Source organism: Acinonyx jubatus, chromosome D3 (assembly GCF_027475565.1).
Source record: "Acinonyx jubatus isolate Ajub_Pintada_27869175 chromosome D3, VMU_Ajub_asm_v1.0, whole genome shotgun sequence".
Taxonomy (NCBI): domain Eukaryota; kingdom Metazoa; phylum Chordata; class Mammalia; order Carnivora; family Felidae; genus Acinonyx; species Acinonyx jubatus.
Genome location: NC_069392.1, coordinates 11,447,020 through 11,462,398, shown reverse-complemented (window position 1 = coordinate 11,462,398; position 15,379 = coordinate 11,447,020). Strand labels below are relative to the sequence as shown.

At 52.2% G+C, this 15,379-nt stretch overlaps 1 protein-coding gene across 5 annotated transcripts in view; it reads left to right on the top strand.

Annotated features, from left to right (window-relative positions):
* The window catches only part of TBX5 (T-box transcription factor 5), a 48,698-nt gene that overhangs the window by 23,302 nt on the left and 10,017 nt on the right, over positions 1 to 15,379 (top strand). For all 5 annotated transcript variants that reach the window (XM_027043895.2, XM_027043894.2, XM_053205847.1 and 2 more), the window contains exon 8: positions 14,184 to 14,410. In XM_027043895.2, the coding sequence (XP_026899696.1) occupies positions 14,184 to 14,410 (227 nt within the window). The remainder of the gene's footprint in view (positions 1 to 14,183; positions 14,411 to 15,379) is intronic.

Below are 15,379 nucleotides of genomic sequence, written 5' to 3'. Positions count from 1 at the left end.
GCATGCGCCCTCAGGCGAGCGACTTAACCTCGCAGAGCCTCGTCTTCATCTGTAAAATGGGTATAAATAAATAGAGCTTCCATTTTCCAGGGTTCTTGTAAGTGTTATATGAGAGGCTGTCAACAGGGTACTTGGTTCTTAGTCCACGCTCGATATAACGTATCTCATTTGGGGGAAGACTCGCCATTACTCCCAGTTTTGCCCTCGTTAAGCAGTTATTCTGGGCTGTGGTCCCAACTCCCAGTGACAAGTGGGGAAGATGGCTGTCCGGAGTCGGCTGTGATAATAGCCAGGCCGGAACGGCAGGCTCCCTGTTCGTCTTGTAATCCTGTTTCCTGTCCCCTGCACACCCGGTGACAGCTGGCTTGGGGTGGGGGGGGGGGGGGAAGCAGGAGGAATGACACTTCCTCTAATTCCAGCAGTTGGGAGAAGGGAGAGGGCCGGACATTGACTCGCAGTTAGCCCGCATAAATATCGTCCGCGTTCGCTTGGCAAATGTCTGGGCACTCACCCCGCTGTCTCTTCTCACCCAGCTCTCGGTGTTTTTTGAAAATGCAGATGGTCTTAGTTGTTTTGCAACGTCCGTGGACAATTTCTAATTCCAGAAAGAAGACCGCTTACTATAAAAAAAATGGGAGAGCTGTGGGAAAAGCACAAAGAGGACGATAAAATTATTTTAAAATCCTGTCTTTTAGCAGGCTGATTAAAATATGCCGAGGTTATTCTGCAAGGTTAATCTGCGGCTTAAACAACATCTTCCCCTAAAAACCAATATTCCCCCAATTGCAGGACCCCTCCCCTGGTGACAGATGGATGATTTTAGAAGGTCTAGGGACGCAAGCACATCAGGCTGATTTTATAGTTGCTGTTGCTTAGAAAGAGGCTGCTTCTAAAGAAGGAGGAAGGGGGGAGGGAAGGGGGACGGCGAAGGCTGATTATTTAAGGGAAAGTATTAACTAAATAGCAGTAGAGCTCGGGGCGCCTGGGTGGCGCAGTCGGTTAAGCGTCCGACTTCAGCCAGGTCACGATCTCGCGGTCTGTGAGTTCGAGCCCCGCGTCGGGCTCTGTGCTGACAACTCAGAGCCTGGAGTGTGTTTCAGATTCTGTGTCTCCCTCTCTCTCTGCCCCTCCCCCGTTCATGCTCTGTCTCTCTGTCCTAAAATAAATAAACGTTGAAAAAAAAATTAAAATAAATAAATAAATAAATGGCAGTAGAGCTGGAGTAAACGTTTGTCGAACTTGTCAAGGTCCTATGCAAATGGCCGAAATTTGGGAAATACCCGTAAATGCGCATCCTAACAAGAAAGGCGTGGGAGCTTCACTGCTGTTTGAAATGATCTAGAGCCTGGTTTTCCATAGAACATGGCTTTCTTTGAACTTTGCTCCAGTCTTTAAGATGTGTTCAGGCAGGTTGTGAACTTTCTAAGAGTCAGCAGGTGCTGGGGACCAAGGCCAAGGCCGCTGGGGGGCAGGAGGTGGGAGCCCTGGGGGGAGGGGAGATGGGGGAAGGAGCGGGGGGGGGGGGGGAGGGGGGGGAGTCAGGCTTTGTGGGAAGAGTGGCATTTGCCCTGTTGGGAACAAGGGTTTTCTGGGTTGGATCAGGGTAGAAGTGGGCAGTGATCTACAAGTCTTGGGGTCTAGAGTAGGGGTCACGTTCTGAAGGTCTCTGAAAGCCAGCCGGGGTGGCCCAGTGACATGGTGGCATTAGGGGGCACAGCTGCTCCAAGAAGCATAGGATGCTCCAGACAGAAGGGACCACAGGAGACAGCCTGCCCCCCAGTGTTGTCCCTTTTGCAGAAGGGGAAACTGAGGACCAGAGACTCATTAATCCATGCAGTTTCTGATCTGTCGATCCGTTATTCAGCAAACACACGTTTGTGAAGGGCTCGCTCGACGCCGGGTCCTGAGGATGCAAAGGTGAATCTCCCGGGGAACGGGGTCCACTGGGGGAAAGTTCTGGAGTTGGGATCGGGGCCACCCCATGGAGTAGCTCCAGGGCTCCCCTACTCCACTGAGCCTCGGCTGCCTCATCTGTAAAATGGGGGATGACTATAGAAGCCACCTCCAGGGCTGTTGCCTGGGTGAATGAGATAATGGGCGCATCCTGATTGCTATTGCAAGGTAACAGGTGACGCCCAGGCTTCGCTGGGACGGGCTGGAAGGCTATGCCTTCTGTTCCGTGTGCGTGACTAAATCCGGGACAGCTTGAGCGCTAGACCCCGCTTGCTCTGTGCCACCACGGCCCGCTAAAGGGCCAAGGAAATGCAGGCGACCTCAGAGTGCCCATCTGCTGGCCCTCGCTCGGTGCTGCTGCTCGTCAGAAGCACTGATGCTGAAAAGACCAGGCGTGGCTGGCTGCCATGTGTGCCGGGTGAAGCAGGAAGTCACCCCGCTCGTCTCATTCGTGATTTGCGGGTCGGGAACTTGGAAAGGGCTCGTCTGGGCACTTCTCGCCTGCAGCCAGGTGTTGGCTGGGGCGGCAGGTAGCTGAAGTCACGCGTCCGGGCGTCCGGGATGGCACGCAGCTGTGATCGGCAGCTGGTGCTGCCTTTCGGCTGGGACCTCAGCCGGTGTGTGCGGCCCGCCCCGCGTGGCGGACTCCGCGGAGTCAGGCTCCTCCCCGGGCTGCCGGCTCCTCCCAAGAGGACCAGGAGGGAGCCGTGAGACTCTTGCGTACCGGGTCTTGAAAACACGTAGTGTTACTCCTGCCGCATCCCGTGGCTTGCACGGGACTCACTGGAGTGGGGCCCGATCTGAGGCGCAGGGATCCCCCCTCTAGGGAGGAGAGTCGAAGAGGGTGTCCGCGTGTTTTAAGCCCACCCCGACATGCACGGAGGCATCTGGCAGGGGATGGGGCCCAGACTGAGGCCGGACTGATGTCAGGCCGACGTTGAGACGGGGCCCGTGCCCTCGTGAAGCCAGACGCCGGCTTGGCCAGCCCAGGGCCCCATGGCGAGTCAGGTCGCAGAGGCCTGGCTGTGAGCTCGGCCCCTTGAGGGTGGAGAGACTCCCCCTTGCTCCCCACCGCTTCCCCCACACTTCTTGGGTCACCTTGCACAGAGGGCCATTTATGCAGCGTCATTGGGGTTTGTCACACTCGATGGACAGTGGTGGCTTCAGAGCCTGTCTGGAGCCGGGACACCCTGAGGCTCTGCTTCGCTGGCCTGGATTTGAAGCCCCCCGCCCCCCAGCCAGCCAGCGGCTAGGAAAGCTTAGGGCCCAGGATGTCCCAGCTCCACCCAGTAGGTTCCTGTTGTCTCTCCCAGGCCGGCTCCGCCCACCCACGCTGGAAACCCACGTTTCACCTGCCTCTGCGCTCCTTAGAGTCCCCTCCATCTTTTTCTCCAGGGCTGGGCTTCTTAATCAGGGTCCCTTTTGAAAATCCGATGAAAGCCAGGGACTCTCTGAACAACTCACAAGATACAAATAGGAAAAAAAAAAAACATTTGCAAACGATTTCGAAGGATTCAGGGCCCCCCCCCCCACCGCCGCCCTAAAAGGTTAAAGCCCTTCCATTGGCACCTTCCCTCCTTCTCCAGCCCCGGCTTGCTGATTTTAAATGAATGTTGAGCCCTTAACCTCAAACGGTCACTTTTCAAACGGCTTAGCGCTCTTGTAGCCCCATGCTTGTGGTTAAAGGTAATCGGAATGCCCGGTTAATGAGGAGTGATTTGCAAGACAACATTCCGGAGATGGCATGAACTCCCCACTCCTTGCTGTATTTTTGGCTAGCCACGCGGCTTCCCCCAGAGAAGTGTGAACTTATGGAAAATAAGAGGGGGTTGTGTTTGGGAAGCCAAGCCGGCCTAAGTTGTGAAATCGAGGTTTGTCCCAAGGGGGTCCCATGTTGGCTCCTGGTTGACCGGCAGGGATATGGATGCTGAGAACACCCCTCCCTCGACCTTTTCTTGCTCATCTGCAGCACTGTCCCCGCCCCCCCCTCCGGCATACCTTCTCTTCAGGGACAGTGTCTGTGGGCACATCACGCATTCACGTGCGAATAGCGCTTCTCAGACTTTTGGCAGACATCAAAATTACCTGGGGGTGGGGAGCTTGTTAAGAAAAGCAGATTTCTGGGTTTCCTCCTCAGAGGTTCTGAATCGGTGGCTCTAGGGAGGGCTCAGAAACGGCCCTTTGGCACGTTTTCTGATGGAGGGGGTCCCCTGCTCGCACCTGGGTAATCCCCTGGCTCTACAGAACGGGCACGGGTGTTCAGGTAAATGTGTGAAATAGATCTGGAAATAGATCCCGTGTGCTGGGCTGTTGCGTAAAACCTAACCCTTTGTTGTAAGCGCTCAACTTTGGCTGAATGTGAGAAGTACCCGCAGTGCTTCCCCAGTGTTTTGTTATGAAAACTGTAAAACATACAGAAAACGTGGAAGAAGGGTACAGTGAGCACCCACAAATCTGCTGCTTACATTCTACAGTTAATATTTTGTTACATATTTGCCCTATCAGCCATCTGACCACCCATCCATCCATCCATCCATCCACCCACCCATCCTCCCATCAATCCATTGACCAGTCCATCTTTCCATCCATCCATCCATCGGCCAGTCCATCTATCCACCTACCCATCCACCCATCCACCCATCCATCCATCTACCATCCACCATCCATGAGTCCATCTGTCCATCCATCCATCCACCCATCCATCCATTGACCAGTCTGTCTTTCCATCCATCCATCCATCCATCCACCCATCCATCCATTGACCAGTCTGTCTTTCCATCCATCCATCCATCCATCCATCCATTGGCCAGTCCATCTATCCACCCACCCATCCACCCATCCCTTCATCTACCATCCACCAGTCCATCTATCCATCCATTCATCCATCCATCCACCCGTCCGTCCATTGACCAGTCTGTCTTTCCATCCATCCATCCACCCATTCATCCATCTACCATCCACCCATCCACCAGTCCATCATCCATCCATCCATCCATCCATCTGCCCATCCATTCATTGACCAGTCCGTCTTTCCATCCATCCATCCATCCATCCATCCATCCATCCATCCATTGACCAGTCCGTCTTTCCATCCATCCATCCACTCATCCACCCATCCACCAGTCCATCCATCCATCCATCCATCCATCCATCCATCCATCTGCCCATCCATCCATTGACCAGTCCGTCTTTCCATCCATCCATCCATCCATCCATCCACCATCCATCCATTGACCAGTCCGTCTTTCCCTCCATCGATCCACCCATCCACCGTCCACCAGTCCATCTATCCATTCATCCATCCATCCATCTGCTCATCCATTCATTGACCAGTCCGTCTTTCCATCCATCCATCCATCCATCCATCCATCCATCCATCCATTGACCAGTCCGTCTTTCCCTCCATCCATCCACCCATCCACCCATCCACCAGTCCATCTATCCATCCATCCACCCACCAATCTATCTGTCCATCAATCCACCACCCCATCCATCCATCAATTTTATTTTTTATGCATTTCATACTGAGTGGCAGTGGCAGACACGAGTATATTCCACTCCTCTATGCTTCATGCGTATCATTAACTAAGACTCCATTTTTGCTCACAAATCTCTATTTTAGGTAAAGTTACATACAGTGAAATGCACAAACCATAAGGGCACCATTCGCTTTTTGACAAACGCACATTCCTGTGAAATGAAACCCAAGCCCCCATCGTAATATAGAACATTCCCCCACCCCAGAAACTTCCCTCATGCCCCATCCCAATTAATTCCTGCCCCCACGTCCCCACCAGAAGCAATTCGACTTTTATTTCCTTTCTACTGTGGGTTTTTTCTGTTACAGAATTTGGTATAAATGGATGCTTATAGCGTGCACTCTTTTTGCATAAGGCTTCTTTCTCCTGGGGAGCTTTTTAAGATCGCCAAGTCCAGGCTGCACCACGGAACAATGACATCAGACTCTTGCGGGGGTGGGGGGTGGGGTGGACTCAGGAGTCAGTATTCCTTTTCTTTGCTGAAATACTTTTTTTAAATTGAAGCATAATTAATACATGGTGTTCTATTAGTTTCAGGTGTACAGGATAGTGATTCAACAATTCGATATATTCAGTGCTCATGAAAATAAGTGCATTCATTTTTTTTTTAATGTTTATTTTTATTTTTGAGAGAGAGACAGAATGCGAGTGGGTTAGGGGCAGAGAGAGAGGGAGACACAGAATCCGAAGCAGGCTCAGGGCTCTGAGCTGTCAGCACAGAGCCTGACGCGGGGCTCGAACCCACGAGCTGCGAGATCATGACCCGAGCCGAAGTCGGACGCTCAACCGACTGAGCCACCCAGGCGCCCCCACAGTGAATGCATTCTTAATCTCCTTTAACTATTTCACCCGGAGTGAACATTTGTTTCCCTTTAATTCTCCCAGGTGGTTGTACTGTGCAGCCAAGCTTGAAACCCACTCCAATCTCTAGCCATCCTCACTCTAAGCCCTGTATCTCAGCTGCCCCATCCCAGTCATGTTCTCACATCAGAAGTTAGTCTCCCTTGGGGCGCCTGGGTGGCGCAGTCAGTTAAGCGTCCGACTTCAGCCAGGTCACGATCTCGCGGTCCGTGAGTTCGAGCCCCGCGTCAGGCTCTGGGCTGATGGCTCAGAGCCTGGAGCCTGTTTCCGATTCTGTGTCTCCCTCTCTCTCTGCCCCTCCCCCGTTCATGTTCTGTCTCTCTCTGTCCCCCCCAAAAAAAAAATAAAAACGTTGAAGAAAAAAAATTAAAAAAAAAAAAAAAAAAGAAGTTAGTCTCCCTAGAGACCCGTTCCCTCATAGGTGTTTGTGTCTGTTTTTAGGGGGAGAGACAGATTTTTATATTAGTACACAGGCCATTTAGCATTCTTGCAGAAGTGGTTGCTTTTGGGTGGCTTTGCCAAGGTCGTTGTTCGAACTGAAGGTCACCAGCAGCTCCTTGACTTACTTCTTTCTGCATGACCGAGGGGCCCCTGCGTGCGTCCCCTCAGAACAAAAGCCTCAAAACAATCCCCTCTGGTATAGGAAGCAGTTTGAGGAAGATCTGTTAGTCCGGGCCCTCCCAGTCTTCCGGCTTCCAGAAAGACCGAGGCCGGACCTCAGAAAGTCCCCTCCACCTTCCCATCCTCCGTCTAAAATCATTAAAAAAAAAAAAAAAAAAAAAAAAAAAAAAAACTAGTAAAACAAAGACATGGTTAAACTTGTTGAAACTGATAGTTTTAGGAGACTGAACCAAGGCGGATTGTACCCTTACCGTGAGCCCCATCGAAAGTTTCGTTTGCACTGACCTTTCCTGTCCGTAGCCTCACATCCTAGCTCTTACTTTGGGGGCTCACAGCTATGCTATGTGACGTGGGCCTTGGTCGTCCCGTTCTGTGAGTGGAGAAACTGAGGCAAAGATTGATGTCATCAGCGGTCCATGAAACTATTCAGCGCTTTCTCTGTGATCCCAGAGCTGTCTCTGGACCGCTTTTGAGGAGGTGATAACAAGAATGGCCCTCTCTCTGGAAACATTGACAAGTTCTAAATATCTGATGTTTGGGCAGAGTAGGGGGGGTTCCTAGACCAATCAGAGCCCGGGCAAGGGAGGTATCTCTGCTTCAGAATCGAGTAACGGGCGATTTGTAAGCTGGTGCTCATCGAGCTGTGTGTCCCGCCTACGGGCTCAGCCTTTCCACGCATCGTATTGTTTTACAATCCCAAGAGGCAGTGGATTTTACTGTTCCCATTTTACAGACAGAAAACTGAGGCTCAGAGAAAGGTGGAAGCTAGCCAGCTCCACCGTGGCCACGTTTGTGGCTGGTGAGGCACGTCCACGAGGCCTGACTTCAGAGCCCTGACTCCACATGACCACCCTGATATTCAGTTACCCGGAGATTCAACCGGGGAGCCCCGAGTTCTCAAACTGAAGTGCCGTAAGGTGGGGGCTCACAGCCACAGAGGGAGAGGCGCCTTTGAATTTCTTGGTGCCCCCTCGAATCCTGCAGCCCCGGTTGTTGAACCAGCGGTGGGAGAGGGTGTCCAACTTCTTAGCGCGCCCGGTTCTCACCGCGCTTTCTGCAGCGTGCTGGTGCGGCATGAACTGAGTCATAAAAATAATGGCAAAGCCCTCTGTGTGCTGAGCTCTGTCCTGCCTGGGCTGAGCTGTCCCCGGTCCCCCCAAGCGTCCACGCACGTGAGATCAGAAGAGCGCCCCTGAGGGTACTAGAGAGTGAATAAATCGCCAAGGCCCTTGTGGGATGGTGGGAATTTTAATCACAGATTAAGGTTCCAGCAGAGGAGGGATTTGCTCCGCGGGGACAGGGATTTTGCAATCCCAGTCTTGCCCCAGCAAGCTGCTTCGGTTGTTTGAGAAGGGCTCGCTGGGCTTGGCGGGGGTTGGGGGCGGGGGGGGGGAGCGACAACACCCCTCCCCCCCAGCACCCAGCACCCCTGCCACCTGCTCCCGTGAAAAGGCCGATTCAGTTGGCTGCAGTGGAAGACCTTCTCGGGGGCGTTCATTAGCTGGCGGCGGGCAGTTTGGCCGCGGATCGCAGTATTCCCTTGTAACGTTTTACAGCCCAGCCCCGGCGACAATGGCGTCATTCACTGCACTCGCTCACGTGGAACAGAATGTGAGCGGGGGCCCGAGCCGGGGAGAAGCTGCTCTGCGGGGCGCCGGCACCCAGGGCGAGCGGAGGGGCTGAGGACCCCGGCTTGTGTCGGGCGAGCCCGGACTGAGCACAGCCCGTCCTTGAGGATGTGGCCGCGGCTGGCAGAGAGCAGGGGTGCGGGCGGGGGGGTGACCTTCGGTAAACTCAAGGCCGCTCAAACGGTAGGATTGACAGGTTGACCAGTAGAACTTGATGTTGCCCGATGCAGCCCATCTCCAGCTGCTGCCACCAGGATGCCTTATGCAACAGGGCGGCCGTGTTGCCCAGGCTGTTGTTGTGAAGGCAACAATTCCCTGCGATCGAGTGTAAGTGAGTTGGTAAGAGCTTTGGAATAGCACTGAGCCCGGGAGAAGCTCGGCTTTATCCTCTGCTGTGCCATCTGGGGAAAGTTGCTTGACCTCTCTGAGCCTCAGCTTCTTTACCTCTGAAGTGCATGTAATCCTATCGGTGAGGTGGGCATATCGCCCGGATCAAATGAGGGTAAGGCTTCAGTTCATCGCCCGGAAGATGAGGGTAAGGCTGGAACAAAACAAAACAAAACAAAACCCCCAGCACTTTGTTGCTGCCCTCTTCCTAGATGCACAAGGGCTTTTCAACTTTTACCTTTACCCCCTTTGTGCCCTGGATTCTTTCTTCTTGTTTTTTTAACGTTTATTCGGTTTTTGAGAGACAGAGACAGAGCGTGAGCGGGGGTGGGGCAGGGAGAGAGGGAAACGCAGAATCCGAAGCGGGCTCCAGGCTCCGAGCTGTCGGCCCAGAGCCCGACGCGGGGCTCGAACCCACGAACGGTGAGATCGTGACCCGAGCCGCAGTCGGAGGCTTAACCCAGGCGCCCCAAGCGCGCTGGATTCCTCACTGCCGCTCTCGAGCTGTAGAGGAAGACAATTTGTCTTCCCCGCTGCAAGGACGTTAGACACCTTCTTGTTGCTACTGACCGCGTTCCTTTGGTGCATTGGGGAGCCCGGGGAAAATCCCCCCCCCGCCCCGTGTTGGTGGATTGCCGGCGCTTTCCCCCCTTTGTGTCGACCCCGTACCGATGGAGGGGACGCTTCGCCGTTGCACGCTCCTGTTTTGACACCTGTCAGATGGGCTTGGGGACGTTGCACGCCAGGCACCGAGAGGGAGGTGTTCCTGATTGACGGTGGGGATGATGTCTCAAGCGCCTTGCAGAGAAACAAGCTGTGAGGGACAAGCGGCTGTTGGGATAATGTGGCTTTCCCACTTCTGGGAGTGTCAGTAATCAAAAGCAGGGTTTGGCCTTTGCAGAGAGTTGTTTTGCAAGTTGGCAGCACTGGAGGGGAGAATTCCACGGAGTCCATTGATATATTCTCTTGTAAAATCCCTCGGCCAACATTTTTTGGGAGTTGTTTTCTTTAATTAAAAAAAAATAACCTTCCCCATTAAGAACGTACGACTGAAAGAGATTTCCCCCTTCCTGTCGGAGCTCTGGCAGCCCAGCTCTGGAACTAAGCAGACCCGAACAGAATTGCCAGCAAGAGTTGACAACTTTTGTAATGTTTTATTATTATTCTAATTTTTCTTCTTCTTCTTCTTTTTCTTCTTCTTCTTCTTTTTCTTCTTCTTTCCATTACGTAGCTGGAACCTCAAAGAGAGGACCGTAAAGCTAATTCTATTCCTTTCAGGCCTCTGGCCCCAGGAGGGGGTTCTGAGTGTTGTGGCTGCTCAGGACGGCTCCAGCTTGGGTTCTGAGATGGCCCAGAGCACGGGAAAGCTCCGCCAGGGGACCCCCGGGTGTCGTGAGGGTTCTGTGCCCTCATGGAAACTTGGTGGATGCTCTGCATCCCCTGCCTGGCTACTCTGACGTGTTTTCGCGTGACAAACAAAGTCCGGGGCCAGGGTGGAGATCATTCCAGCCCCCGAGGGGTGGGAGAAGCGGGAGAGGAATCTTGGGCCCCGGTCCCTGCTCTCCTGAAAGTATACTGTGTTCTGAGAATGGAAAGACACCATCAGGAGCCTGCGGAGAAGTCGTTAGGGGACGCCTGGGGTAGAGTCCTGGTGGTGGGTCCTTCTAGCTCCGTGACCAGGGGCAGCAAGTTGCTTCTTCTCCCAGGGCCTTGGCTTCCTAATCTGTAAAGTGGGGACAAAACCAGTCCCTACTTCCTAAGGGTCACAGAAAGGATGGAGAGGGCCAATGCAGCTCACCCTTCAGAATGTGCTAGATGCAGCGCTCTTTGGACGTAACATGATTTCACGTGCGCTTTTTATTTTTTTTATTTTTTATTTTTTAAAAAAAATTTTTTTTTTCAACGTTTATTTATTTTTGGGACAGAGAGAGACAGAGCATGAACGGGCGAGGGGCAGAGAGAGAGGGAGACACAGAATCGGAAACAGGCTCCAGGCTCTGAGCCATCAGCCCAGAGCCCGACGCGGGGCTCGAACTCACGGACCGCGAGATCGTGACCTGGCTGAAGTCGGACGCTTAACCGACTGCGCCACCCAGGCACCCCACGTGCGCTCTTTTTAAACGTAGATTTATTTTTATTTTTTTTTTAGTTTTTAAAAAAATTTTAATTTTTTATTTTATTAAAAAATTTTTTTTCCTAATGTTTTTATTTATTTTTGAGGCAGAGAGAGACAGAGCATGAGCAGGGGAGGGGCAGAGAGAGAGGGAGACACAGAATCGGAAGCAGGCTCCAGGCTCTGAGCCATCAGCACAGAGCCCGATGCGGGGCTCGAACTCACAGACTGTGAGATCATGACCTGAGCCGAAGTCGGACGCTCAACCGACTGAGCCACCCAGGCGCCCCTTTAATTTGTTTTTAAATGTTTGTGTATATTTCAGAGAGACAGTTGTCAGTGGGGGAGGGGGAGAGAGAGCGGGAGACGCAGAGTCGGAAGCAGGCTCCAGGCTCCGAGCTGTCGGCACAGAAGTCGGCCGAAGTCGGCCGCTTAACCGACTGAGCCACCCAGGCGCCCCTCTTTGAGTTCAATGAGTATTTATTTCAGTTGCTCTACAGTTGCCGTCGCTTTGCAGATCTCGTCGCTCAGAGTGAGGCTAAACGCACTTGGCGAAAAACGGATTGAAAAACGTGATTCGTAAAAGAAGAGTTTGGTTTATGGCAAAAATCACAGCTGAGTTTGGGATTTACTGATACGTTTTTCTTCTCGGGAGGCGGTCGCAGCCTGTTTGGTGGCATGGGCCTCTCTGGTGGCCTCGTGAAACTGACGTGTCACTTCTCAGAGTAACACGATTCGACGCATCGTAGCAATTGTGTGGATTGCAGAAGAACACCAGTTGTATTAAACAACAGTGATGGAAGTATTTTTATTATGTATTAGTTCTTTAAGAGAGAGTGTGAGTGAGCGAGGGGCAGAGAGAGAGAGAGGGGGAGAGAGAGAGAGAATCCCGAAGTGGGGCTTGAGCTCAGCTGAAGCAGGGCTCAAACTCACGGACCGCAAGATCATGACCTGAGCCGAAAGCCAAAGCCGGACGCTTAACCGACCGAGCCACCCAGGTGCCCCTCCTCATTCTTTTTCAATTCTGTGTAATAGTCCATTGCTCGGCTCTGTCAGAGTTTACTTAGCCATTAATGAGGGCATTTCAGCCATTTCTAGTTTTGCCCTGGGCTGCAGGGAAAAGCCTCAGGCTTATGTCTTTGCGCACTGACCTGGTCAACTTCTTAGGGAAATTCATCGTAATTGGATTGCTGGATCTGCATTATTGTATATTAAAAAAAAAAAGGGGGGATGCTATCCAGTCGCCTTCCAGTAACGATGGGATGGATCACCCCTCCATCAGCCTGCACACTGATTGTGGTTTTCCTGTCCCCGATTTCCTCTCCCCACTCCAGATGTCAGCAGCCCCCTTCCCTGCATGGATGAGCACACGCTGGGGGTCAGACTCTAATCTTCTTATGAGCACAGATGTTCCTCTCAGTTCTTCCTGTTTTGAAAGTAATTATCGGGGCGCCTGGGTGGCGCAGTCGGTTAAACGTCTGACTTCGGCTCGGGTCACGATCTCGCGGTTGGTGAGTTCGAGCCCCGCGTCCGGCTCTGTGCTGACAGCTCGGAGCCTGGGGCCTGCTTTGGATTTTGTGTCTCCCCCTCTCTCTGCCCCTCCCCTGCTCATGCTTTGTCTCTCTCTCTCTCTCAAAAATAAATCAACATTAAAAAATTAAAATTATTTACTTATTAAAATTTAAAAAAGAGTTTTATTTATTTATTTATTTTGAGAGACAGAGAGAGCATGAGCAGGGGAGGGGCAGAGAGAGGGAGAGAGAGAATCCCAAGCAGGCTTGTTGCGGTCAGCATGGACCCCGGGGTGGGGCTCGAACTCACGAACCTTGAGATCGTGAGCTGAGCTGAAATCAAGAGTCCGACACTTAACCGACTGAGCCACCCCGGCGCCCCTCAATTCTCCCTTTTATCGTAGAGCCACCCCTCCTCCCGACTCCTCTGCAGACTCTTTTTCTGACACTCCTCACCTACCCGGCTTCCTGTGGGGCTCCCTCCTTCCCCGGGGGGAGGTTCCTGGTGAAATTCCCAAGCTCTTATGAGGAAAGGCGTGGGAATTCCTGGTGTGAAAGCTGAAGGCAAGGGAATGTGGCGCGTGCGAGCCGGACAAGTGTGAGAAACCAGATTCTGAGCACCTGGGAGGATGCTCTTCGTAGGCTGTCACTGGATTTTCTTCTACTCAGTTTCCCCGTGTGACGCCTGAGGCTCAGAGGGGCACACAGTCTATAAGTGATGGGGGGGGGGGCCTGAACCTGGGCCTGCCCAGTCCTAGATCCTGTGCTCTGTTCTCTGTTTCCTTTGGCCCTGTTCTGCCTTCCCTCCTCTCTTTCTCTCTCCTTACTCTCTCAAAACGACCACAGTAATGATGACGGCCGTCGTTTGTTGAACGCTCGCTCTGTGCCAGCTACTGTTCCGTCTTTCACACGTATGAATTTCTTTTTTTTCCCTCAACGATCCTTTGAACTGGGGATTTTTACTATCCTTGTTTCACAGATGGGACAACCCAGGCACGGAGGAGAAGTTAAATATGATGTCAGTGGTGACCAGTAGAACAGCTCAAAAGGAAATTGTAAGGCACAGATTAGGGTACCTGGAGATCGTTCCTGACTATTCTAGAGGATCAACTACCTTTTTCCTAATGTTGACCAAAGACCTGAGCGCTGTTTTAAAGATGGAAACCCGGGAGTTAAGCCTAAGTGACCCCGACTACTCACCTCTTTTAGCTTGTGAATTAGGGAATTCAAAGACATACGTAACAGATTGAAGTATTTCAAGACGCTGTGTGTTCATTGATCATGAAGAGGGTTCCTCAGCGGTGGAGCTCATTTAACTTTCAGTATACATACAGAACTATACGTAAACCCACTTGCCTAACGTATAAGGCATGAAAAGTTAGTGCCTAAATATATGTGTGTTTATTTGATGCACTTGAGTACAAGTGGATCGCTTCACTCATCAAAGACGCCTTTGTTTCTTATGCTGTGACACATTTCTGGTGGATTCTCTGATCCCGTGGCTCAGCCAGCGGGGGGCACCTGTATGGGGGGCACTGATCCACAGTATTTCTCACCTTCTCTCTTTCAGTAAAGAATATCCCGTGGTTCCCAGGAGCACAGTAAGACAGAAAGTAGCCTCCAACCACAGTCCTTTCAGCAGTGAGCCTCGAGCTCTGTCCTCCTCGTCCAACTTGGGGTCCCAGTACCAGTGCGAGAATGGTGTATCCGGCCCCTCCCAGGATCTCCTGCCCCCGCCCAACCCATACCCACTGCCCCAGGAGCACAGCCAGATTTATCACTGCACCAAGAGGAAAGGTGAGTGTGGTACTCCCTGCCTGCCCACCTTGCCTTTCTGTTTTTCCTTCCTTTCCTTGGGGGAAGAGAGGTACACACAACTACATTTGCTTATTTCAAAAACGTAAGCAATATAAAAACTCACGGAGGTTGTAAGACACTCAAACCATATCTGTAGAACTTGACATGTCTCCTCCAGTTCTGGCCCCTTCCTTGGGGAAAGTGTATTTGAAACGTCCCGTCTTATTTGATTCGTTTACACCCGCACGCACAAGCACTTAAAAATGGTTTTGTTTTTGCTTCTAACGGCTGATGCTCTGCCGTCTGAATATCGCAACTTGCATTTCCTAAACTTGAGACTATGCCGCGGAGGATCTTTTCCCGAGCCTAGAGCTGCCTCGTGCTTTTTAGTTGCCGAAGGGAGAGCGTTGCCCGCAAAGGGTGAAGCCGCGTCTGCTTTTCCACCCCCACTGGCAGACACGGTGGTTGCTTCCAGCATTTTCGTTGCCTCCCGCGAGCCATGCTGCAGGGAGCTTTCTTACAGTTGGATGTGCTTTGGTTTATGTGCTACGGTTTCTCTTGGGTGGGTGGATTCTGAGCTCGTCTTCTTGCCTTTCTAGATCCAAACCAACACCCAAAAAAGAAAGAAAGGAGAAAAATCACAACGGGTTGTTTTTCTCTCCTTTGCATTTTGTCTTTAAATCTGGTTTGAACTCTGTCTGAGACGCTGCGTAGTTTTCTTGGCCGAATGAGAAATGGGGACTTTTCCTGAGTCATCTGAGTCTAGGCCTATCATACCGAAGGGAATTTCTGGTGGCATATTTTTCGAGCCAGAATCAAAGTGGTTGACATGGGGGGGGGGGTGGGGTGTGTGGCTGAGTTCAGCTTTACTGGAACCGTTGCTTGTGTGAGTGGCAGACAGGCACGGTGGGGACAGCGTGGGCAACGGGGCTGGAGGACCCAGGCTCGAGTCTCAGCTCTGCCGCCAGC